Raw genomic sequence first — 16,515 nt, forward strand, 5'->3', positions numbered from 1 at the left:
TGAAGTATGTGTTAAGAAGCTTCAACCTGAGTTCTGGCACCGCTCTTCATCTCAATAGATATGTACAACACGCTACCCAATATATCTTTATAGAAGAGCCAATACCACTTTGGATCATGTTGTCTTGGTTACCGACAATACCCTGCTGTGCACTAGATGGGGGTGGCACTTATTAAGACATATTGGCTAATATAGCTTACATTATATATATTAGATACAGTATGTCTATTGTGGGCAATCCAGACTCCAGCAGCACCTGAATTCATTATCGAAGCACCTTAGCAGAGACGTATACAAACAAAACAAAAAAAACACAGTACTTGAGTGACTGCAATTAGAACCACTGGAAATCACTGCAAACTTTATAAAAGGGGACAGTAAAAAAAAAGGTAATTTGATGCTATTTACTTTTTAACATCCATTGCAAATGAGCTGCAGCGAACAAGCAGTTTCAAAAGGAACAATCACCTTTGAAGGTGCACAACGCATCTAATTTAACACATCTATCTAACTTTCTTTCCCTCCACCTCCTGTTTGCACCACAAAATGGCAGATAAGTCACTTCTCTGACACAGCATGGCAGCTCTGCCTTATTACTTTGGCTTTTTAAGCTGCAATTTACTGTTGGTGAGGGAAAAAAAAAACGTCATTCCGTTGATTTCAGTGAGTGGGGTTCTTTTTTTGCTGCTTTATTGCCACACGAAAGATATTCATCTAGAGCTCAGATAAACTAAATACAGCATTCACAAAGCTACAGTAATAACACTGCTGAAAAGCTGTAACATTACAATTGCACTGCAATATATAAGATTTAGCCATTAAAAAATCACCTATTTATGTGTAAACTAGAAAAGGCCTCAACTCTCTAGGGTAGTGGTTTCCAATCCTGGTGCTTGCATGTCCCCACCGGTCCAGGTTTTTGTTTTAAACAGAATCCATATATGTTTTAAAAAATGCACTTAAAAAAAAATAAATAACATAAAAAACAAGACCACTGGTGATACTTGAGTATCAGGTTGCCCTATTAAATTAACTGAATCTCCAGCAAAAAAAAAAAACTAGAAACAAGAGGTTTTTTTAAAATGTATTTTACTTTTTATTTTATTGTTGTAAAAAGGGTTTTTACAATGACTGAGCCACACTCGCCTTTGTTTACAGCAGCTGCATTCAAACAAAGGAGGTAGGCGAGTGAAGTGGTTGTTCACACAAATGCCCAATTCCATTCATGAAGCCAAGGCTTCCAAATCATTTTAATCCCTCTGATTGAAATAATCTTGTTTTACAAGCCTCTTCACAGAATCTTTAAAATCGGCCTGGTTTGTATTGGAACGTCACCCTGGAACTCACCATTTCCAGTTGCTGCTTTACTTAAAGTGGATGCTGCTGAACTGTAGAGTGCAAATACATTTTGTGTGCAAAACTATAACAGACCTCCTACCAGGTTACTTTGGCTCTGTCACAGGTATACAGTTGTGTGTTCAAGTGAGAATGGCCTGTGTTGGCTGCTCAGTACGGTATGCATCAGTGCCTTTATGGCACGGAACCATCTTTTCTGTTGCACATGGCTGGACTCTGTAGCCTTTGCGTTTAAGCTTTCTTGTGCTTTTTACACTTAATTTCCTGTGCTGAATGTCAACTTCGTGATCTTGCCTCAGACCTGTATATGGTCCTAGCCTATTATCATACAGGAAGTGAAAACAGCAATAATAATTGCTAAATTGTCATAATTGACCATCTGCATATTCACAGCTAGCTGACTGTTCTAATGTTGCTAATGCAAACAATGCTAAAGTATTGATATCCTGTTTTTCCTCAGCAGTAGGCTAACTGGTGCTTTATGAATAGTGTTCAGCTTTTCCTAGATGTCGGTTTTTACTGATTTATATCCAATTTTTGTCTACTATTCAATATTTTTCTAGTACTATTTTCTAGGAAATACACACTATTTTATTAAAATCCTATTTTATTTTGACGCCGACATTGTAATAAGCAGCCCTGTATCCTAAGATACAGCAGACGCTTCGACTTCAGGATCAAATAACATTCAAGCGTGGTTCTCTGTCACCTCACAAACACATTCTCACTTGATTAAGTTGGCCAATCAAAGTCTGATTATTGTGGCAATTGCTGGGCATAGCAACTACTAGCTTGATCAAAAACTAAACTGAAATACAATATTTTTAGTGGCTGACGAATGGGGAGAAAACGTAAATCAGTTTATGAAAACAAATGTTTCGAAGTATACAAAAAGCAAAAACAACAGTGGGTGAGATGAGGCAGAGGATGCATAGCACTGCAAATACTGCTGCATTGAGGTACATGTTCATAGTGACAGAATAAAAGAACATAGTGAAAAATAATCAACACATTAAACTAAAACAAGAAAGTGAACTGCGAGACAAATAATCCATTTATGCGATTTTTACACACACTTTAGTAAAAAGAATGAGCAGAATGACTGTGTTAATGAGTTTGTCAGAGTGATGTGCTTTGCTGGACAGCTACTGTTTATTGCAGGGGTATGTATTGGTGACTTTGTCCGACAGTAATGTCCACCAGCTAACGCAGGTAATCTTAATCATAAATATTTGACAGAAAATTATGATGCTTTAGTTGGTAAACTTATGGAACACATTGATGGAAATGCTCAGTGTGATCGTTGACACATCTCCCGATGGCTTGCAACTGCCCAGTTCTGTCAATATTACTTTCTTTTTATTATTTCAAGGCAAATAAATGTGGCTTGTTTTGTGCTGATGTCATGTTCACACCATCTGTAGATATTATTTCCGTCAGCACAACGATTGCCCAAACGTTCGCAAAGTACCAGCAAACTTGAAAATATGACCTCGACTTGCACAGATTCTGTTTTATCATACATGCCAGGGACATTAAACTTAATCAGAAACCAGAACTGCTATGCATCCTATTACACATGTAAAGTGTGTATACTAAGATATTTTTCCCCCGATCTTTACCGATCTTTCAATTTAAAACTATTTTTTTTTTAAAGAGAAAAAAACAAAAACGCAGAACACTATACTATTTACTATTTATGAAGTAACTTAATGTCCTAACCATCATAATTTCTCATTGGTCCAAAGGGTATGGATTCAACACTGGATTTTGATGGAGCTTTTTTTTATTATTTGTTTTCATACGACTGAAGACAGCTCGTACCAATTGATAGGAACTACTTTTTTGTTGCAGCAGGAAAATAGTGAAATAATGTAACAGACTGATTGTCATTATGTACCTGCCTTGGCCATTTACTCAACGTTTTAGCTAAGAGTGCACTACTGCAGCACAGACTATCCATACCCAAAAGAAAACAGTCAAGGTCTAACATGTTTGTGATGAGTTTAAAGAAAATGTAAAAACACCTGTTTAGCCTTGATGTACCACAAAGACAGATACCATTTAAGCATTTGGAGGTCAACAGTTAAATAATTTGGAGTTGAATTACTGTTTGGCACGACAAATCATTGCCAGATTTTCACACATAGTAACATATTGATTTAAGAGCATTTTGAACTAGAACATAGTCAGAAACAAACCTACATTATATTTGGCAAGTAAATACAGGCTGGCACAGAAATGAACACCCTTTTCCCCAGGATAGTTGCCTTGTGCATGTGGTAAGCAAATGTGATGAAAGAGAGATAATGGGAGGCTGAGAAACAAGGGCAATCTGATAGAGGAACAGAGGAGTGGAGAGGGGTCAGGGAAAAGACAAAACAATCAGGGGAATGCCAGACAGAGATGGTGGGATGAGGAGACAGAGACAAGGAGAGCTTTGAGAGACAAGTGAGAGACTGATTTGGCTAGAAAAACCCTGTGATATTTCCTGTTTAAACAAATCCTCCATTCTAGGGCAATAACATCATGATGAAGGCTCTGCATCTGGTTCTCAAGCTGTGCTGTTCACTTGCACTACATCCAGTGATAACACACTGCGCTCTTTCAGTCGCCCTATTTCTCTCCCAAAGATGAGCCCCAGGGCCCAATTCACTTTGTTTTACCCCACACTGTGTTCAAAGAGAAATCCAGAACTTCAAAACAGAAAATCTTTTCTTGTGGACGTTAAGAAGTATCAACACTGTCAAGTTTATTTTGCAGCGTATGCACTCGGGAATAAGGCTGTATATCTAATAGATTCAACTTTCTAAATGTATGTGTAAACAGTTGTTTACTGTTTAAACTGTCATACACAGTAAAAGTCAGTGAAAAAGTTTATATATATATAGACCCTATAATATTATGTATATATATATATCATAGAAATATATATATATATATATATATATATATATTAAATTTAATAAATAATATAGGCTACTTTTAAATTAATCTTTAATTTATGTTTGTATTTATTTAAAACATTACATGTATTTCCACTTACAGTGTTCAAATACAGAGGTTTACAATGCATCATGATAAATCAATGCAACATATTTATAAAATGGTATGAGTTTTTGGTTAAACATCTAGTAAAATACTGTATTTTGGATTTTATTTTTGTCACTGTTTAAACATTTAAAGTTTTAAAGTCTGCTAAATGAAATGAGTTTGGTGCCTCTAACGCACATCACAAAAACAATTGCACATAAGTTCATTACAACTGGCAGTCCAGCCTTGAGTGAGGACCAGGCCTATGTGGTCGAGAGTGGACTGTTAAGTTCAGGACTGACACTCTACCATATTTGACATTTTCCTAATAAGTTAATTAGCAATTAAACAAATCAAGCAAGGGGTAATTAGGGTTGTTGGTTCTTTGGGTTTTGTTCACTACCTATTCTTTACAAGGGGGTACTGCATCTTCCCTGTGCAGAGACCAGCTGGAAGGAAGGAATAGTTAAGAATAACAAAGTGAACTAACATGAAGATATAAAAAAGAAAGACAGTCTGTGTATTGAGTTCCAGGGAGGTTTTTCTTTTTCATCTCCAAATAGCACAGATTTCATTAGCTCACCAGCTGTGGACCCTAATCCCCCTTCACACATAAGCCTTGCTCCACTCCACTAGAATTCAGAAACTCTTTTCTTCACCATGCTTTATTCCACACTGTCTGTTTGAGTCAACTCTGAAAGGCATGTCTTTAGTGCAGGGACTCCCCCTTGAGACCTGCTTCCCACTACATCACCAAGTGAGCCAGATACACATGCATGATAAAAGACATTGTTGGAACATTTGTTATAGTTTCTAAATGCTTTAGCTACTCTTTGCAGCACCATTACCAGATAAATGGGTCAGCGAGGGTGGCAGTACAACAAGGGTCATTAAAAACTTGATAAGCTACAACCACTGCTAGATAGCAATCAAACAAATGTATTTGACAGTACAATAATGATAAAAACATGTACTGTACAACAACATGAAGGACAGCATGTCAAAGACAAAGCCGTTAATCTTGCTGGTGGTAAAGTGCAGGTGTACTGGAAGATGGCAGGGGAACAGCATTTGTTTATATTCGGGAACAGCTCTACACCTGGACTTCACTTACATCTACCTATAATTCTTAAAAAAGTATTACAACAATTTAACATTATATGTTGTGCTTATTTAGTGGTTATAATGCAGACATGTAGTGTATGCTGAAACAGGCTCTCTGATCAAGTGTTGCTGCTTTTCTGTCATATTATTATTTAAGAAATAAAATATCTAAATGTGTAAGAAAGTAACAGGGTTAATCCAAGAGCACGCTACTGATGGATTGCTGCTGTTCGAAATTCTCTAAATACTTTAAAACTTAAAGTGCGAGATATATTAAATTAGTAAATAAACAGAGGTATACTCTTTCCTTCCTTCTCAGTTACTGCTATCGTCTGAATGGTCAGCACAGAGGTAACATGCTGAGGCAGCTGTCAGAGTTTAGTTACTCAGTGATCACAGTTTATGACTCAAGGTGGAGGGCTTCATATACTCTTACACAGCCATTGAAAGACCTTGTTTATAAACATGAGTGGCAACAAAGTTTAAATTTGAATTCTGTACTATATATATATATATATATATATATATATACAAATGTTCCCTGGGCGATTTCCAAAAGGTTTATGTCAATTGATAAATTTTTTTTTTTAGTTTTTTTTTTTTACAAACTTGGTTGAACATGTTTCTTTGTTGTTGTTATGAAGCAACCATGGTTTTTGTAATCATTGTGTGTCTTGCTGAGTTTTCTGAATGTCATGTCAAGAATTAATTTTATGTTTTCAAAATAAACCCATCAGATAAAAAATTTAAAATATGAAAAAAGAGTATTTACATATGATTGAGGCTTCTGGTAATTTCCACTTAGAGGGTACAGGTACAGTTTGAGAAAGAGAAGAGGTTGTTTGGTCCATCAATGACCGTCTCTTCATAGCACAGCACTGGTCAATACTAAGCAAATCTACTTTTGTAGCATAGAATGTAAATGTTTTGTTAATGTTTGCAATTCTTTAGATGATACTGCTTGACCTGGTAGGCTATTCCATGAATTTATTTTAAAAAGTGCCTCCTATTTGTTCTAAACTTATTTTCACTCAGCTTCTGTTTATCCTCTTGTCCTACTCTGTGATAAACTCTCTGTGCTGAGCAGTTACCGTTTATCTGCAGTAAAACATTTAGAATTGTATCTTTATTTACAGCTGTTTGAGCCACACGACAAGAAGATGTATTGAATTAAACCACTTGCTGAAATGTGAATAATATTTCATCAGCCGTAGACTTGGTTTGAATTATTAAATAGTTTGGTAACTGAGACTGGCAGATATAGATGTTTCCCAATGCCTCAGCGTGTGGTTCTCAAGGGGGCTTGTATTTGGATTTGAAGGCATTTAAAGATATCTGATGATATAGCCCAATAGACTAAGAATAATATGCTCCCTAACCACATTAGTATCAGATTCCATTGGAATCTATGGTGCTGTGCACTTGCAAGGTTAAGACAGGTCTTCCTGATTACAGCCTTACAGAATGCCCTGAAGCTGAGCACAGGAAGCAGCAGCTATATAAAATACTATTTATATGTGAGTGCATACACAGGTTTTAATACCAAAGGCCAGACATGAATAGAACATTTTGCCCTCCCATTGTCCTGTACAGTAAGTCCTGGCTTGTCGTTGTGGACAGACAAAATAGTTTTTCACATTTATTTGACATTCAAGCAGATTCCATTGTTTGGAGTTTGAAGTTGAAGCAATAAAGTGTGTTCAATTTAATAGTGTTTAGAGTAAATCAACTAGCATAAATATATATTTTTTCATAATAATAATAATAATAATAATAATAATAATAAATAATAATAATGGCAACCTAAAATAAGTCTATAGGTTTAAATGGACGGAAAGTGAAATTCATGTTGAGCAGATGTGACCACAGTTTCAATTTCACAAGCCAGTTATTATTTAATTATCTGTTCATTAGGTGGAGAGTCAATTGATCTGGCAATTGTATTATTGAGTTACATAACACACAAAAAGCCACAAGATCAATCTCGTACCAAGACCTTGAATGCCTCCATTGTCACACAATGCCTCCAAAAAACACTTGCCCTGCTGTGAAGGGATCTCTTTTGTATTAAAAAAAACATTTAAAAGCCAACAAAATAGCCAACCACGTGGCAGCTACATATTCAAATGCCTTATTTTCGAGCTCTTTTTGTGTTTGTCATTTTTAGTTCTTTAGTATTTCGTGCAACACTCAGACTTGGTGCCATCAGGCTCCATGAAAGCTTTTCTTCATAATCCTGACCTGAACATCACCTGTCATTCAGTCCAGTGCCTTTCTCCAGCCCATACTGTAATACTGAACTGCGTGTCATGTTGACAAACACACAGACCTAGGCCTCTAGAGGGGAAAGGCAGGAGGGTCTAGTGAAAGCCGACTGTGCCACACAGCCCCTCTTTCTAGCTCATTTCTAAGTGCAGGGAAAAGGAGAAATGGATACATGTGTGTTTCTACACCAGCCATTTACAGGGATCCCACAGCACCATCCCTTGGCAGTCACATCTATGGTGTTAAGAGACAGCTAGGAGTCTGCCAGAATCACCTCAGTGGAAGCTGGCTTTAGTTCCATGTCAGCTCTTATTACAGGCATATATTTAACATAATATGATGCTAGAAACCACACATAATATGTACTATTTCTGACAGCAGTAGCCTGGTTCATTTTTGTGTGTGAGGGTGTGTCTACACAAGAGGTGTACCTGGTGGTGTCTTTCTGGTTGTGCAGTATTTGTGTGTTAGACTAAAAATGTTACAAAACAGCTCAAAGATCATCTACTATTCCCTTTTTAACATTACTAGTGTGTCTAGGCCTCTGGCTAAAGTTTACAGCGACAAATCTGTGTTTGCAATATCATATATTATCCATTTACACTGTTGGTAAAACTCATTGTGGAAACATGAATCATATCCCCCAGTGAAATCATTTTATTTGAGCAAGCATGAACGACAATGATATAAATGAAGTGTATTGTCTAGTTCCATAGACACATTGAACTTTAGAAGTCAGCAAATAAAAGTGCTTTGAAACAGGCTTCCATTTGTCAATAAAAAGTTTAAAATAAGAAATAAAAGATTGTAAATAGGAATCGTGAATTCACTGAACTGGAGAGACAAAATACAAGGAAGAAACCGTGGCCCTTTAATGGTGAATATCAGTGGGGCAAGTATGACCTCATTATTGTGCATCTCAGTTTTGTATTTTTAAAAGAAATCTTTTTTTCTTTTTGCTTGTAGATTCCTAATCTCGTGTAAAATGAATCTGATTAAATCAAACTATCTCAAACTGTCACAACTATTGATTCGAATTGACTCGAGCCAGATGAGGTGACCCGAGCTTGGCATGTCAAAGACTCGACTCGAGTCTTACCCCCCTGTGACTCGACTCGAGTCCCAATTTTTGAGACTCGATTGCAACACTAGGCTGTACACTACTGCCATGTACCAACACTATGCTATCAAGCTGAATAACAAGAAACAGACAGCTGCCCTTTGTACACAACAGGATGCTCAGTGCTTCTGTGACATTTTTCTCAATTCCATTACAAACATTATGGAACATGGTGATCTGGGACAAAACCTTTGCTGGACAGAGAGCCAAAATAGAACAATAATAACTAATAATTTTACAATCTTAAATTAAAGCATTTGTGGAATGAAGGTTACAATCGACAGGCAGTACTGCACTACATGATGGTTTTAATTTTTCTGGATGCATGTGCACCCATTTCTCACTAGTTACTGCTCCTAACTTCCACAAGAAAGTTCAGAGTAGATCAGTCAATTTTAAGAAAACAGAGTGAAACATCTACAATTTGTGCAGTTTAAGATACGGTGCATTGCTCATCATGGGCTTTTCACATTACAGAGTACAGTCTATTCCCATTACAAATGAATCAGTGTCTGTCTTTTTAAATTTTTTAGCTTAACAAACAAATTCATTACACACGTTTCCTGACGGGAAATAGGACAGCTACAGACCACGTGGCTAACGGACTAACTCCAAGGCAATTTTGTTAACAAAAAACCAGAGAGAGCTGCCTTTTAACTAGAAGCATGAATAACCATTCAGCCCAAGCTAAACCAAAAAACACATAACTAAAATTGTTTTGAAAACTGAGTGCCAAAATCTCTCGCACAAAAGGGCGTTATGAGGCAGTTACACAAGTGAAAACCTCACCCCTGTTGCACACTTCCAGGCTGCTTGGCTAACAGTTTGGTTCATTTAAGGTAGAAACTCTGGGCAAACACACTGGTATGCACTATACAAATGTACTATGGCTTCATCTGTAGCACCCTTGTAAATCAAATACTTTGCCATTAAAAACAGAAGGGACAAAGGATGCTATGTGCTATTTATAACAATTTAAACGTGTAATGACAGCATTATTGCCATCCCCCTATTCGTTTATATTTTAACTTCCTGTGTTGCAGACAATAGGATTTACCTCACTATCCACTGCAAAGCATAAAATACTGGATTCCGAGACAAACACATGGGATGGCAGTGAACTGTATTTTAGGTAAGATTTATGGAAACACAAATTTAGCTTTCATAAAAGTCAGTTACCCTAAAAAAAAAAAAAAAAAAAAAAAAAACCTCTGGCCTGGCTTATGTCGCTTTTATTTATATGGTTCATGTACATGGTTTCTATATAGAAATTGTCCCCTTTTTTGCAGTTTGAAGTTTTCATTTTATAGATACATTTCTTGTTTGTGAGATTGCAGCTTTCAAAAGTCCAGCCTCATTTCTGAAACAGAAGACATATAGCTTCACCTCACACTGCAGGTGTGCCTGATTTAATAATGTACTCATGAATTAGATTGCTGAGAGATTGTGTCATATACCCTGTATTAAATATCACCACTCTGCCCTTTAAAAAAAAAAAAATCCTAATACTAAAAGAAAACTGGTTTTAAATGTCACGACATATGGCACTATAAAGGTTTCCATCTTAATTGAATTGCATCTAAATTGGTTCTTCATCAAAAAAAAGTATGTAGGCAACTATTGAACAGAACTTTACCTGAGCATAAGTGATGCATTGTGAATATGGAAAATGATAGTACCTCTTCTGTGTGGAAATATGCAGTTTCTATGACAACATGTTTTTTTTTCTAAAGAAAGATTCCCGACAGCGAAAACTGGCACACTGGGACAATAGGGAAGGTTGTGTGTACTGTACAATCCTCTGCAGTGTGCGACCAGATTTTGAATTTAATTACTTACGCAATAGTGAAGAGAAAACTGTTCTTATTTGGACATTTCAGAGGTGTGTTTTTTCTGTCTACACTGTGTTTTCAATCTGTGAAAGAATTGCCCGAGACTGAATTAACTGCCCCAGAAGTCAAATATAAATCAACAGTGATCTTGTTTCTTCAATTGAAGCACTCGAGAAAGACTTTTGTCAAATAATTTCACAAAATGTTATATAAAAGTAATTTGGAATTTAGGGGTTCCCTTGTATTTTATGCAAAATGCAGTCACTCTAAAAAAAAAACCAATAACATCCACTGTAGTCTACAGACAGCCAGCCCCTAATTCACAGCTTACCTGGCACATCTTGCTCGTTGGACCTTGGGCTGCTCCTCGCTCTGCGCTCTGTTTTCTTGATACCTGGACTTCCTCCTCCGCTGCCCCCTGCCCCACCATGACTCTTGCCATAGCCGTTGTACACTGTACAGGAGGTTATGTGGGATTTGTAAATGGACGACGGTGGGCTGTTGAGTCGGTTCTGCCGGTCCAGCTGTCTCTCTTTAATCTTCTTGTGCTGTGGTTTACTGTATTGATCCTCCCGGGTAATGTAGCTGGACATTCCAAAGAATGGTAAGATTTCTTAAAAAAAAAAAAAAAAAAAAAAATTAAATGGTAAAAGAATTTGTAGGCCATGAATCGCATTTTCAAAGTCTGCTATGGTTTTTAAAGCAAAATGGAAATATAAAATGCAGAAATCGCCCCAAGGTTATTATAATTTTTTTGCCCCAAAACCAATTTATAAGTTGTTTGTTTTGGGGATCTATTTTATTTTTTCTAGAAGTGCAATGACACAAACTGTCCCCAGTCAATTTTCACTCCTTAAGATATTTTTAAACCTGCAGGGTATGCCACACCTTCAAGTAAATGTTCATGAAAGTTTTGGTAACGCTTTACTAAGGAGCCCCATTTAAAGGTACTATTCGCTACACTGGCAAGATAGTCAAGCTGCATCATGTTAAGTCACAAGCTCAGTTTTGCGTAGAACATTGCAATTACGAAGTCCAAGAATGTCGTAAATGGTGTTATCAGCTACCGAGAGCCAGTTCTCTCTTATTTGCAAATACATCTTGCATCTTTAAGGTCAATGTCCAGGAGTAACTGTCCAGGCCAATCATTTAGGATGTATAAAAAATATATTCCGTTGCTCTTGCTATAAAAACACCACTAGGCAAGACTCATTAGATTATTGTCTCAAGTTGATCCAATCTTTCAGCTGAAGCATGACTGGCTAAACAGATTAGCAGGTCTAAACACAGCTGGAGTTATATTTATACGAATAGAGCACAGAAAAAACAAAGAAACAAACAAACATGTCCTCTTTATTAATCTTGCTGAAGCCAAGTGATTTTATAGCAGGTATCAATGTAGGAAAAAAAAAAAAGTTTTGTTAATTTCTGCCAAAAAACAACAAAACAATGTTTACTCTGTATTATTAGTTTCACCTTGCTATATTTTATTGACAAGTCAACTTTTGAACACAACACTGGCATATCTGTACAGAAGACAGAGAAAGCTCTTATGGGGAATTAAACAGAGAAGCTAGTTCTAGTGGTCTAGTTTAGCAAAGAAAGCCTTCATTAAACCTTGCTGAGCTCAAACAATTAAAAATAAAACCAAATACCCAGAATGATATGAAAAACCCTTGCATCATACTTGCATTACTAATGCTTTAAACTTGTATTTTATGGTCTTGCTTGACCTTTGTGTGGGGGCTTAATACAGGCAGACAGGTTAACATGTTTTCTTTTTATTCATACGATTCTATTTCACCAACAATACTGAAATACAGGTTTCCCATCTCAATGCCAGCAGCTGCAGAAATACATTCATATTTAGAGAAAAATTGAATTCATAGCTAACAAATGTAAACATAATTGAGCCCACAGTTACTCTTGGTATTCTCTTACCTTGCTCCCCATATATTGTGGGCGGGAGGTGATGCTGTTGAAAGAACTGGGGGGGCATGTCTCCTGGTCCAGTGACCGGTGGGTAGAAAGCAGTGTGGGAGTTAGGGATGAAGTGGGGGTGGTGGGGGAGGTATGGAGATATGTGGTGTGTGGGGGAGATTGCTGAAGGGTAGCTGGGAGGGTAGCACTCTGGAGACTGTGGTGTCACTACGACTCTTCGTACCCCTGTGTTATCTTCCAGCACCTGCAGAGAGAAAGACGGTCTTATAATTATCCCATAGTTTAGTGTGAGTTTTCAGAAAGTGTGTCTATGAATCACCAACAAGACATGGTTTCATTTAAAATGCAAAATACTTTTTTGAAATATTCTACCTAAATTGTCTTTGATCTATTGCTGTAGGCCCTCATTCTCCAAGCTTTTTACTCCAAATCTGTTTTTTTTTCCAGATATTAACTCATGTACTTCATTAGAGACTTAAAAATAGTTTTCTCCTTAGTGTTGAAATGGTATTTGGAGTAAACAGCTTTGAGAATAGGGTCCTTTATAGGGTCTGTAAACAGACAATGAATTGTATGCATATCTTTTCAAATACAAACATATTTATTCACCTTAGAGCTTAGAAAAGATTTGAAATCAAGCTTGAAGTCTGTGCCATCTGTTTGAACTCAAAAGCCCCCATTTCTTTAACAGAAATATCAATCAGCATAAGACCGTGTTATGAGAACATCAACTCTGCTTATCTTGGACTTGGCTCATGTTCTGACTTGGTTGGCATTCTCAACCTGAATAGAAAAACTCAAGAGCAGTTTCATGACTCTGCTTTAATTAGGCCAGGCTGAAAGAAGGCCTGGAACGTACCAGAGGGGAGACAGCTCCTCCGTAATTGGCACAGATGACTCATTATTACTGATGCACACTGCCTATAGTTTATTGATGCAGCAGTTATGCTGAGATATCTCGACAAAAGTCTTGCCAAAATCACTTTTACCAATCTCAGCATTCAACATGAACACTGGGTAAAATGGGTGCTGCCTTTTAAATGAGAATTGAAGGCACACACCTAAAGTTGAGTTTTTAATTCTTTCAAGTAACTGAAAGATACAAACTCACAAGGAAAACTTTTTTAAACTCAATGCGTGAGCATATATCCCTGTTGATATTATTGTGATTTTCACAAGTCAAGCAGAATAATGCTTAGGCATACCTTTCTAATAGCCCAATTGTTTTCGTCTACATGAGTTTGCTCCAATACTGTACTGTAATTCACTTTCCTCAGGGATAGAAATAAGACATAGCAGACTAACCTGTCCCTGGTTTTACTATGAGTTTAATAAGACACACCTGACCTTGTTACCTATACACTTTGGATAATCAAGCTTGTAATAAAATCTGGTATGGGTGAAACTGCTATGCAGTTGGAGTCTTATTTCCAGCCCTGTTTTATGTTCTTTCAATATCTGCTTAAATTTAAGTTATGAATAAGGCCCTGTGAAAATTGCAGTGTCATAGGTAAAGTATCATATTTTGCAGAATGTACACATAACTATTTTATAAACTATGTGTACAGGTTATTACTATTTTTTTAAAACGTCAGATATTGAGATAAATACACTGACATCAAAATCAACGTCAAAGTTATTCAAGCACTTTACAATAGCGGTGTTGTAATTAACAACCTGTATGTAGGTGAAGTGTATCTGTAAGGACAGCTTTCAGTTCTAGTACATTAGATGCATGCTCACCATTTAGGTCTTGCAAAACAAATACAATGTGGAACCCATACTGATCTTGGACATCAGTCGACTCGTCAGTGACCACTGACAAGAAACCAGACTGTTTTACCAATTCCATAATCTCCTGCTTGTGATACTCGGCATCATTTGGTAAGTATTCACGTCTCAGCTGGGGTATGAAGGAATCACTCCACCATTTGCTACACTCAGTTTGAAGAATTTACATAACTTTTGGTTGTCCAATTTTTCAAGGGGGATATTTGCGCAAACAAACGCTGTCAGGTCAAAATGTAACGTGTTTCATTCATCACGGTTTTCAGTGGACTTTTGGAACATGGAAGTCATCGTTTTTTGGTTTGTTGCAAATAAAGCAGTTGCAGTACTACTCTGGCTTTCCGCCTTTCTCTTTAGGTGAATTCTTGAATCTAAATGCCTGTCAACAGTCAATTCTTGGTAGTGATCTACAGTAACGTTGCAGGACGTACAGAAGAGCTTACCTCCTGCTGGATGCTGCTTTACATGATCTGCTGCAGACACATTTTTTTTTTACCTTTTTGGAGCCATCCATTTTCTTGTTTACAGTGTGTAGTATTTTAATTTCCTGCCAAGATTGCATATAGTCACATGACATAATCAGTGCACAGCACTGTGTGCATGACGAATAGTACACACAGGCACAAAGCAGAGCTGTACAGTTTCGTTAATGCGATTTGTTTTTGTATGAAATACAAAAAATTATGAAATAATTGAATTTTATTTAAGAATATTGTAAAAATTGCAGTATTGGGCTAATCTCACGATTTCCGTGCAGCCCGTGAAATCGCGATTTACACAGGGCCTTTGTTGTGGAGGACTCTATGATACAGAGACGAGCACTAGTAGTGTTAAAAGTTGAGTGGCAGTACTTCTTAAACAACTTACAGTGTTTTTTTTTTTTTAATTGGAGCAGATATATAAGTAAAGGACAAGCAAGTTTAATGAAGATACTGGTTTTTTTGGGGGGGGGTTGGGCTTTTTTTTCATTTGGTATTAAAGTTACCTTTAGTTGTGCAGTAGAATTTAGGTAATGACGAGTTAGGTAAACTCTCTCCCCAGTTGTCCACTGATGTAAAGATGAACAGTATGTGTGCTCCTGCAGCTGAACGCAAAGCCGAGTGTGGCACAACAGGATACCAGTTCTCTATTGCGCTTGAAAGTCTTCTAGTTAAATGTATAGTATGACTTATAAAGGGGGTAAAAAAGGTATCCTACAGCTTTTATCATTGTATGTTATGGATTGCATGTGAGTACAAAGGCTGTGCCATTAGAGGAATCTTGTAAAACAGCTTCATGTACAGTACTAAGAATAACATATGGGGCACTTTAATGTGGCATTATGGTAAATATTTTTAAAAAACTGCAAGCAATGTTCAGTGTATACAATCAGCTAGATAGATGTATGCAGTACAGATATAGAGAACTTGCAATACACAGAACTTCATAATATTAGCAGCCAAGAAGCAATGTATAGTATGTAAGAAACATATCTACAGCCCCACAAAATTATTTTTATTTGTTATAATTTTTTGTTGTATTTTTCACAAATTTAGTTTTATTTAGTTTTATTACACATTAATAAAACAACTCAAATATATGTATATCAATAATAGTATAGTATACATCATGTTTTAACTATATACATATTTTGTACTAACCGTTATTTGATTTTTTAAAACATTTTGACAAACAGACCTCTCACAGAAAAATAGTTTAGTTACCATAGTTTCTCATTAGTGGCAGTAACGGTAAAATACAGTCCCCCACTCTTTTTAATTAACGACCTATTTACAGTAATTACTGACCATGCCCTCATTCAAAACCAAAACAGCATTTGCAAAGTTTGCACCACTTGAAATAAAATAAAGCATTAGCATACTAATACAAAATATAAGTAAGCATAATTCCCCAAATGGAATAAACAACTTTTGCTTAACGACAGTATCTTTCGACTCCTGCTCCAGCCGACAGTTGCAAAATCTGCACATCATTATTTTGTCCATGTCAGCTGCATACACCCCCTCTTTGCAGTGTTGTTTAATTGTTATGCCCAGTTTAGGCATTTTAGAAACAAACACCTCTTCTCTTCCATCA

General features: G+C 36.7%; 1 protein-coding gene across 2 annotated transcripts in view; it reads right to left on the minus strand.

The window, feature by feature from the left end:
* Positions 1-16,515, minus strand: part of LOC121326989 (fibronectin type III domain-containing protein 3B-like) — a 247,757-nt gene that overhangs the window by 87,249 nt on the left and 143,993 nt on the right. For both annotated transcript variants that reach the window (XM_041270704.1, XM_041270703.1), the window contains 2 exons: positions 12,652-12,895; positions 11,042-11,323 (listed from right to left, as the gene is read on the minus strand). In XM_041270704.1, coding sequence (XP_041126638.1) covers positions 11,042-11,323; positions 12,652-12,895 — 526 coding nt within the window. The remainder of the gene's footprint in view (positions 1-11,041; positions 11,324-12,651; positions 12,896-16,515) is intronic.

The sequence above is a fragment of the Polyodon spathula genome, chromosome 14, assembly GCF_017654505.1.
Source record: "Polyodon spathula isolate WHYD16114869_AA chromosome 14, ASM1765450v1, whole genome shotgun sequence".
NCBI classification, from domain to species: Eukaryota; Metazoa; Chordata; class Actinopteri; order Acipenseriformes; family Polyodontidae; genus Polyodon; species Polyodon spathula.